General features: G+C 34.4%; 1 protein-coding gene across 1 annotated transcript; it reads right to left on the bottom strand.

Annotated features, from left to right (window-relative positions):
• Window positions 1–508: 508 nt before the first annotated feature.
• On the bottom strand, window positions 509–7300 carry LOC126667435 (auxin response factor 19-like). The gene is made up of 14 exons (XM_050360411.1): window positions 6895–7300; window positions 6592–6713; window positions 6038–6136; window positions 5872–5928; window positions 5543–5698; window positions 5334–5418; window positions 5110–5200; window positions 4829–4993; window positions 4607–4729; window positions 4227–4302; window positions 4006–4144; window positions 1999–3791; window positions 1676–1866; window positions 509–1223 (listed from the first exon to the last, which is right to left on the bottom strand). The coding sequence occupies exons 1-14, from the start codon at window positions 6983–6985 to the stop codon at window positions 1088–1090; spliced, it is 3324 nt and encodes a 1107-aa protein (XP_050216368.1). The 5' UTR covers window positions 6986–7300; the 3' UTR covers window positions 509–1087.
• Between the last annotated feature and the right edge of the window lie 2811 nt (window positions 7301–10111).

Here is a 10111-nt window from a genome sequence, read left to right as displayed (position 1 = left end):
ATACCGCCATGTGTTGTTGCGTGATTGGTCGGTGTACCAATTTGCCAAAAAATGAAAGTTGGTTACTGACATTGTCAAGTTTCAAAGTTTATGTTGTAATTACAAATTAGGGTAAAGTTCGTGTATACATTTGCAATTAACCCTAGATAGAATTACTTTTATACTACTGCTCAAGTGTGTAATTTATTAATTGTCCAATTTATACTTGTTATATTTAGTGTATCATATTGTTTTTATATGCTCAATTCAATTTGATTTCAAAATCTTAAAAGGCTTTTTTTACAATTTGGACTAGATTTCAATAGAAATCCAAACCGATACAAAAAAAAACCGACACTGAACCGGACCGACAGATTATTTTGATGAAATTTATTTTCGGTTTTTGGTCAATTTTAAAACGGTTTGGTTTCAAATATTATATAGTATGGCACCGTCGGTCTTGGACTTTTGGAAACCGAACCGACCCAACCGATGCTCTCCCCTAGATGCTAGAACCAAGACAGGGATCTAAAATCTGCAATTGTAATAATTAGATTTATACAATTATAACAAATACAAATATGTTACCTCCTACCTCTACAAGGGACCACAATGTATAATTCTACATATTCTACATACTCAAAACTAGGCCATAACAATCTCAAGTGTTCCCAATTCACCATCTCCAATTCCTATAAACAAGAAAGCTTACTGAATAACTCTGCCAACAGCTATCAACACATAAATAGCTTGAGAAACCAAACTGGGTTTTCGACACAGCCGCTCGACGAAAAAATGAAGGTTTCCACCACAAAGTGCCCCAAACCAACTAGGTGTCAACAAAATCTTCCATTTCTGCTCTCAACATTTGTTATCGTTCAGATCTGTGTCGAGTCAGATAACCACCTGACAGATTTACTTGCTACTTCAGTAATTGTAAGGTTTCCAAAAGAAAATTCTTCGATTGGCTGCCCCTTCTGCAAACTAGCAAATGGCTACAAACCCAGACAAGAAGGAAGTGTACACACCATACAGAAAGCTATGAACATGATCAGAAAAAAAATACTATACGGTTTGGAAGAAATTGTTAGCATTTTCATCAAATACTTCATGCATTGCCATTATCGGAGCTGCTACAAGCCTGTCTCGGAAGCATAGAGTTCCCGAAATCTCCATCTAAGCTCATTTGTTGGACTTCTTGAGGGGACAAGATCTTGATACAGCGGACACAGTTCACAAATTCTCTGAATAAAGAAAACCAAATGATGTTTAGCAACAAACTATAGTTTTGAGTTCACAACCTAAACATACTTCAAGAAAACCAAGCATTAAATATCAGAAGTGTAAATAGTAAACTTCAGCCTATCTGACTAGCTCAATTGCTAACAAAAATATGTTGCACGGAAACTTAACAAGTCCTACATTTAAGTGCTCATTTTTATTTCTAAAAATACATCCGAAACTCTAAAATTTTATATTTATGACCTAGAAAAAGATATTGTTTCATCGTTTCCGCTTCAGTATTTCAGTTTCCATGCAACATAGCTAAGAAGAATACAAGAGAAGAGTAGCTTTCCCTAAAACATGTAATTCCTAAGTTGACTTTTTAGTTACATTTCAATATTTCCAAGTTAACGTTCCTTCTAAGTAGAAAGAATATGAGCAGCAACAAATAACTGGATTTCTTTGTACTTACTCCCAAGGGTCATCGCCCACTAAAAGAACGTCATTTTCATGATCCACGTAAACAAGTTTCCAGCCTATTCTATGTCGGTCTTCCAACTGTCCCTCTATACCGAACCTCCGAGCCAAATCTTGCTTAAGCTCATCATATCCAGAATAACGTGTTATGTCAATTGACCGTCCAACTGCTCCACGTTTGTACACCTTTACAACAAGCATACGTTAGTAAAAATTGAACAGTAAACCAAAGAAAAGACACATTCAGATGAATACACATTAGCATATACTTGAATATTTATGTATAAACATGCAACTATATGGGCCAAAACAACAAACCTTTGTATATGTCCTCATACGCTGTAACTGAGGAGGAGCACCCCAAGCACTTCTGTTCATGAAGCTGCTATCGTTGATTGTTGAGTCAATTGAATTGAATGCTACATCAGGAACACCAAATGGCTGTGAAATAATTGAAGATGAAAGCTCGTTCTGATCATCTTTTAAGTTTTCACAGTTAGAAAGCATAACCCCCGAGGGGATATCATTTGAAAAATCCTTGCCCAAACCTATAATGCCTTTTGTCAACCCATGATCAGAATTCAAAGACGCCCCTAGTTGGCCACCAGCATTAGTTCCATATGGAACATTGTTTGTGGGATCTAATGGGAGTTCCCCACCCTGGCTAGTGTCTCTCACGAGCATTGATTGCTGATTATAGGATGACGAGTTATTATTTTGAGAAACACAAACTGAAGTTGTAGAAGAAGAAGTGTCCACATAATCTGTCTGAGCAGCACCACTATTTAAATATGATTGTGGGGTAAAGAGTCCTTGGTTTTGATTCTTAGCAATATTCAATGAGGGCTTGACATCACATTTCTGTTGCACCCCTTTAACCAAGTTAGCATGACATGAGATCGGTGCTAAGGTACTATGACTTAAGAGTGCTGTAGCAGACTGATTCATGTCTTCCCTTATGGTGTTTTGATTTGCCCTACTAATCATTTGTTTAGCCACATTACTAAAACTGTTTGTGGAAGGTGAAGTTGAACAACATGGAACCTCCTCAGTAATCCCAGATAAGCCTACTCCTGCAGCTACATTTAATACACTACTACTACCAAGTGCAGCGAGATGATTAACAGCTGGGCTTGGAGAAAGTCCCACATGTCCAGCCATTTCAGATATTATGCTAGGCTGCTGAGGCAAATGAGAGCAGCAAGCACTAGCCTGGCCACTATTCTTTGTCATCTGATGATGAATAATATTCGATTGAGGAAGTGAGCTTGGTGTTGTTTGAGGCATTTCTGGCATTTGATTTGGAGGAGTCCTTGAGAAGCTTGGAGATGCCTCTAACAGTTGCCTTTGTGGATCCTGAAGCTGCATAAATTGACCAGATTGTTGTAGTGACTGCTGAGCTAGAAGTGATTTCTGTTGCTGCTGAAGCTTCTGCAACAGTTGGTGCTGAATCTGATTGTTGGACATTTGCAAATGTTGGTTTACTTGATCATGCACCTGGGTATGCATTACACTTGGCTGTTGGTTCTGACTGAAAATATGCTGCTGTTGATTCTGATGCTGCTGCAGGTTCTGAGAGAGGTTTCTAGAAAGATGCTGGCTTGGAAGAGATGATTGTTGCTGAATTGTATTAGTATTTTGGACTAGAGTCTGAGGCTGCAGAACGTGAGCTTGAACTTGACTTGACTGTATAGTTGGTGTTACCGAATTTTGTGTTGATTGTTGATAGATATCACTCAATTGTTGTTGGGACTGTATGACGGAACCTAGTGGGTTCATTGACAATGGCATTTTCGGAAGCTGATCAAGTAGCTGCGCTTGCTGAGCCAGATGCTGGGCACTAAATTGCAAATTGTTTGGCTGAGGTAATTGGGGAGCTGAAACTCCTATTTGACGGGAAAGATCAGCCCCAGCTAAGTTCTGCAGAGCAGATCCTGACAGGGACTGCATGTAATTGGGCTGCATTGAGTTAGCAAGGGAAGGGTTTTGTTGCATGTTCATCCACTGGACTAAGCTCAGGCCAGGGAGAGACTGAGGATCCTTCATGTAATCATCACCAAGCCACGGCATAGTCTTTCTAAATAAGTTATCTAAATCAGACGAGTCATCATCTGTAAAAGAAAGCAAGAAAGGAAAATCATAACTGCATCAAAAACTTGAAAAATTGAAAGCTTAAATTGCATCCCTAATGAGAATCCTCAAGCCAACTAGCCAAGGTATGATATTCTCGAATAATCGTCAGATTTAATTAGAATTGCAAATGGTTGATGCTGCTTGTCATCTAAAGGGACGCCTTGAAATTGAAATAACATGTAAAGATGGTACCTGGAATTCCAGGCTGCCGCGGACGCTTGGATCTAAAGAATGGAGGAGGACATATGAAAAATGGAGCTGTTACTGGTTCAATATCCCAGATTGAGACTCGATTGCGTCTTTCTCCAGCAGTTGATTCATCCCATCCAACCTATGAACAGGCATACAAATATAAAATGATTATCCATCTTCTTATAGAGCTAAAAAAGATCACAAAAAATGCTATATAGTACCTGCAGATTTCTCCATTGAGAGTTCTTCCACCTTAAAGGATCAAGATCACTTATGCCTGTAATTGTACCCATGTACCTGCACAAGAAATCTTCATCCTCAATAATAAAACTATATGGAGCAGAACACGTCTAGGACAGTTGTGTATCCTTGATAGCAATCAACTTGCTCTATTTTTGTTAATTCTAGCTCAATAAACCAAAATATCAAAAAACAAAAAACAAACAACTCATCTTCTTAAACTATCAAACAAGCATCCTAAACCACAGTATTAAGTTTACCAAGGACCGAGACCTCACTGGGATTTCTGAAATTTGTTATCTCTTGGAGAAAACAAAAACCAATATTCATGAATTAGAAAGGAAGACATAACTATTGTTACCTTCTTGTTCCCGATTCTTCAGTTTCAAACATCATTCGAAAGCGCATGCCAAGTGATATCTGATTGCTGCACACGGCCTTGTAATACTTCGCCAGAGGGATAACAAATTCTGACGGACTAGCCCTACACAAACATTCATCTTGTAAAAGCTAATTTTAGATACTGTTAACTTGAAAAATATCAAGGGAAAACTCTTGAGCAAAAGAAACTAAAGGCAGCTACCTTGGGTTATAGAACACAGTGAAAGGGCTATTATTTGCTGCTGCATGTGCTGCCGCAGCTAGAATTCCAATATGCATACTATCACTTGACAACACTGATGATGATAAATTAGCAGGCTGCCTATTGGCGTGCCTGATGCCCAAGAGAAGCTGTTGCTTTTCATCTCTACTTGTATTTAACATCATAAGATCAATTAAAAGGGCATGCTGGCCATAAGAAAGTGAGTTGAATTTGAAAAATATAACAATAACAGCAAAGGAATCCTGGTACATCGACTTTACCTAATAAATAAAACAGAGTCACCCGCAAATAGCCTCTTTCCACTGACAAATAGGCTCCACCCTGTTGTAAGCAAATGACGCTTGGGTTGTCCTGGGTTTACGGAAACAAGAATTTACATTATATATTCATCAGCAATGATGGGCAAGCTTAAAATTGTCGGTGCAAGACTTTTATGGTTTTCAGTTTCTAGTATATATCCTTCAAGGCTGCAAACCTAACATACCACGATAGATATGACGGAAATTCCAGACATTATCATGCAAATCCCTAGCTACAATTTCTTGAGCAGGCGGTTGCATGGAGAAATCCTGTTATAACGAGAAATTAAATAAACATGATATGCACATAGAGCGTTCTATCAAAACAGAACTTATATTTTATAAAATACACATTAGCAAAGCAGTTATTCTAAGTTAAGCAAGACTAGCTTACAAGAGTGGGGAAAATCTTCTCAGCTGCACGTCGAGGCACAGAAAAGCCTCCATGAGTGCTTGTGTCACTTGCTGTTAAAGTTTTACAAAAGAATTCTGGCTGTTGTTTAGTTGACCTCAATGTAAGATCTGATCTCAATATAGCATCTTTGTCAAACTGAATGAAAAAGCTGACATATTCAGTTGGAGTTAGCAAATAAAAACACGCCGACACTTTTTTTTAGACATTGTGATTGCATATATGATTGACACATGCACTTCGAATCGGTTTAGCAAGTTAAGAGCGAACATTTAACACAAAAGACAAAACAAATTATTTAGCCTACTTACAGAAGGAACAGGTTGGAGGGTCATCTGAGCATATACTTCATCTGTTTCAGGGTCCGCCTTGCGAAACAAGAAAAACACTAAATATCAGCAGCGAATCAAGAAATTTGCAACATATGATGCAACGTGAATGAAAATAAAACTTGAGCAAGAAAGCGGATTTTCATACATGTAATGTCACATTGTGAAGGAGACATAATAACTTTGATGGAAGATTAGGATAATTTGGGATTTGAGAATCTACATCCTTCTTCATTGATGCTGCAACCTGAAATCAGAAGTCATCTTTCATTTTTACGACATGCCCTCACAAGATTATACATATCTAAATGTCACCAGGTCAAAGCTTATCATGACCTATGTTGCATGGAAACTTGTGGAAATACTTATGAAAGTCTAAAACTTTATTATAAAAATATATTCTTTCGCTAATTTCCTTTTCAACGTTCTTTCTTTCCATGCAACATAAATCGTGACAAATCATCACATAAAATGCATGCAAAAAAACATTTTCAAGATTATATGACATAACCAACTACTAATAAAACTTATTTTTAGCATAAAGACTTTCCTAAAGACAATAAGTTGACTTAATAAAACGTAGATTTTTACATATCCCATTTATAAATGAAAATAAATTTCCATTAAATCACAAATCAACCAACATAACTAATCTAAAACAAAATTCATATAAATTTACTTATTAGACTAAACCAGCATTACCTGTTCACTATGACCTTGAGGAAAATAGATGACATGAGTTCCGGCGGCCGGCAAACAGACAAGCGGACCGGCACACGCTTGCCATAGTTCTTGATTGATGCTCTTCTTCTCTACATTGACACCTGTCAAACACTCATTAGTCAATACCATATTTTTCCCTCTAACGAGAAAAACTAATTCTAATTCAACAGCTATTATACAAATACGAAACAAACCGACAAGAAAATGGACCGATTTTTACTATGCTAATGTAATAGATAATACACATACACACAACAACACAAGACAAGAAATTAGTTTGACCTTCAGAAGCAGTTGGATTGGGAGCTGTAACCGGAATTGCAACGGCCGCCGTGGCTACTCCGACACCCCCGCTGGCCGGTGGCGCTTTCATAGTTAGTTACTAGTAGTAGTAATAGAGTATTGGTTTGGTTCAGTTAGACATGTGTATTAAACCTTTTCGCTTTTCAATAATAATAAGTAACTAAAAAGTGAAAAGATTTGAATTAATCAGTCAGATCAGCTGAAAGTGTAAAGAAAAGGAAAAGTGTAAAACTCCGGCGAGAAATTCCGGCAAAAGGGGCCGACAAAGAGATAAAGAGGAGACCCAAAATGTTGACGGCTTGCCCCCTCAGTTCCCCTACATTACCCAGACAGACACACTAAATAATTTATTATTATTATTATTATTTCTCTCCTTCAACTTCAACCATTGTTTTGCCTTCTTTTTTTTTTTTTTTTGACGAGTGTTTTGCCTTCTTTTATGTTTTTATTTTTGTGTCATTATTAGTATTTCTAAAGCTTTTCATTTATGTTTCTATTACCTTGAAAATGACATTTCTTTGTACAATGAAAATGGCATTTCTTTGAAATCAGCATCTTTTCCTGCTACTGTTTTTTTAGTTTAGTTTTAGACTTTAGTTTTAGTTAGTTTAGTTTAGTTTGTTGTCTTAACTAGAGTTACTTCACTCATTTTCTGGATTATTTATTACAACATACTATTTTCATATCCTTTTAATGTTCATTTAAGAAATAAATATTTCCTCCGTTGTATAATATTTGTCGCATTTGACCATTTCATACAGATTAAAAAATTAACAAATATGTCTTAATTTGTATATGTTCATATTACATTTTGATTAAGTGTTAAAAATCTAAGTGAACTTAACCCCAAGGCGTATATGAGTTGGTAAGGCGCTCTTATAATTTAAGTGAGGTCGCGAGTTCGAATCGTATTCATGTATGCAGCCGTTTAAAACTTGGGGCCAGAGTTTTACCTCCCGCAAGAAACCTGCCCGGCTCGAGCAGGGATTAGTCCAAATGTGGAAGGTTTAAAGGTGTCGTTTCATAGTTGGAACCCTCATTTTTAGATAAAAGATAATCTAAGTGAACTTGAAGAAAATGAAGGGAATTTGAACTTGAGGGGAGTCATTCTCTATAAAAAAAAATACTTCAAACTTTCAAAAATTACACTTCCTATTTTATCTCTTAATTTTTTAAACACTATTTTTTATTTTTTTAAATTCGCTAAACACAGGAGAGTGGTGGTTTGACGGGCATCATATAGTAGTTCGGTGGCCGGTTTGTCATAGTTTAAAGACCGGCGACTAGAATTCAATTGAGATTTTGTCGGTCGGCGATGGTCAACTGCTGGCTGATGACTGTTTAACTAGTTGGCTGTTGACTTCCGTTGATTGTTGCGAAATATTAACGTCAGTGCATTTTAGGCGGATTTTAGGTGAATAGTAAGTTTATTTATTTACTTAACCAGCTTGATCAAATAGTAATTTATTTAATTTCAAGATCAACGATCCTTTTAAAATTACTTATTTTTTTCAGACATGAATATAATAATTTTAAATTTATTTAGATCAACCTAAAAAAAAATTTGATAGATTTACCTTGAATCTATGTAAGATCTACGTTAAATTCATATCACAGGAACATAAGAGTATCTCCAATGGTAATCTCTATTATAAAGAGCATATTTTTGAAAATAAAGAGCATCTTTTATATAAAGAGTAGAAATTTAAATTTTAGTTCAATAGAATCTTTAAAATATAACATTTTGCTATTTTTTTTAATAAAAATTAATTTATTCAGTTATTATATTTATTATTTTGTTATAGTTTTCTTTTTTATATATTTTATGGTATAAAAAATATTTTTTAAACAATAAAAATATAATCCATATGTCTGAATTTGAGATTATGTTAAAGAGATAAGAAATGGAGAGTGAATTTCGCTCTCCATATGTAGAGAGCCAAACTAACTCTCTATTTAAAATTTGTATTATAGAGAGTTTATTGGACTTCTATTTTAATGCTAAACTCTCTAAAATAAAAAATAACACTCTTTTAAAGAGTTTGTTGGAGATGCTCTAATAATATAAAATTCACCAAAATTCAACATCAGATCAGATTAACATTAAATTCGAATTATGAACTGATTTGAATATGGGGTGTTCAATCGGTTAAAACAAACTGAATAGAATCAAATTTTTTCTTTGAACTGAATCAAATCGAAATTTTGAAAAAATAAATTAATTTTCAAACCGAATCAAATTTTTTGGTTCGGTTTAGTTTTTAAGCACCCCCATATTTGAATAAAAAAAACACAAAATGCGGTAGTTCTTTTGATAGTTTTTCAAATCCGGTATTTTTATAAAGATTTTTGTTAGATATTCTGAAAATTATTTTTCCATGCCAGCATTATTTTTCTTCGTATAGCTGTACAAAAATCACTTATATCTACCACACACATATAATTGATTATAAGAAATTTATAGTAAATTAAATAAAAAAATTAATTTAATTTAAATTATAATGAATTCACTTATCTTAAATAATTTTGATCTTAAGAAATAATTTTTTTATTCTTAAAACTTGCCGGATTTAGAACTGTAAATTGAAACCGGCCGGTTCCAAACTGCAACCATATGTTTATGAAGTGTGATCACCTCTAGGTATAGTAAAAATAGAGAAAAAGGAGAAAATAAAAAAAATGTTATAGGTCTGAAAAAATCTTCATCTTTTGGCCATTTTTGTTTGCACCATGACGTTGTAAAATTATCGATTACATTTAAATCCGCACCTTTAATTTTTAATTGCACTCTCAAACATTGAATTGATCTCTTTTCATTTTAAAAAGTTCAAATCACACACTTTATATTTTAACAGATATTTTAAATAGCGCTTAACGTTATACTTATAACAGAAAGCTTTTCTTTATAAAAAATTTAAAATCCAATAATAATTTTTTATTTAATACAAATAAATATTATTATATTAAAAATGTATTTTTTATTTTAATTATAATACTAAGTACTATTTAGAATATATTTTAAAATATAAAATATTGAAAAAAAGATCAACTTGATGCTTGAGAGTGCAATTGAAATTAAAAAGTGTGCATTTTAATGTTTAAGGGTGCTATTGAAAACGAAAGGTGTGAATTTGAAAATTTACAATTTTACAACGTTAGGTACAAATAAAAAGAGGCTAAAAGATAAAAAAATTTA

This window comes from Mercurialis annua, linkage group LG2 (assembly GCF_937616625.2).
Source record: "Mercurialis annua linkage group LG2, ddMerAnnu1.2, whole genome shotgun sequence".
Lineage (NCBI taxonomy): Eukaryota > Viridiplantae > Streptophyta > Magnoliopsida > Malpighiales > Euphorbiaceae > Mercurialis > Mercurialis annua.
Note: the sequence above shows the minus strand (reverse complement) of the source record. Positions and strands in the feature narration are given on the sequence as shown.

Coding starts and splice junctions, on each gene's coding strand:
- LOC126667435 (XM_050360411.1), bottom strand. CDS start 6,985: ATGAAAGCGCCACCGGCCAGCGGGGGTGTCGGAGTAGCCACGGCGGCC. Junction 6,137..6,591: donor CTCAAGGTCATAGTGAACAG/GTAATGCTGGTT, acceptor TTCTGATTTCAG/GTTGCAGCATCAATGAAGAA. Junction 5,699..5,871: donor CCCTCCAACCTGTTCCTTCT/GTAAGTAGGCTA, acceptor TTTTTCATTCAG/TTTGACAAAGATGCTATATT.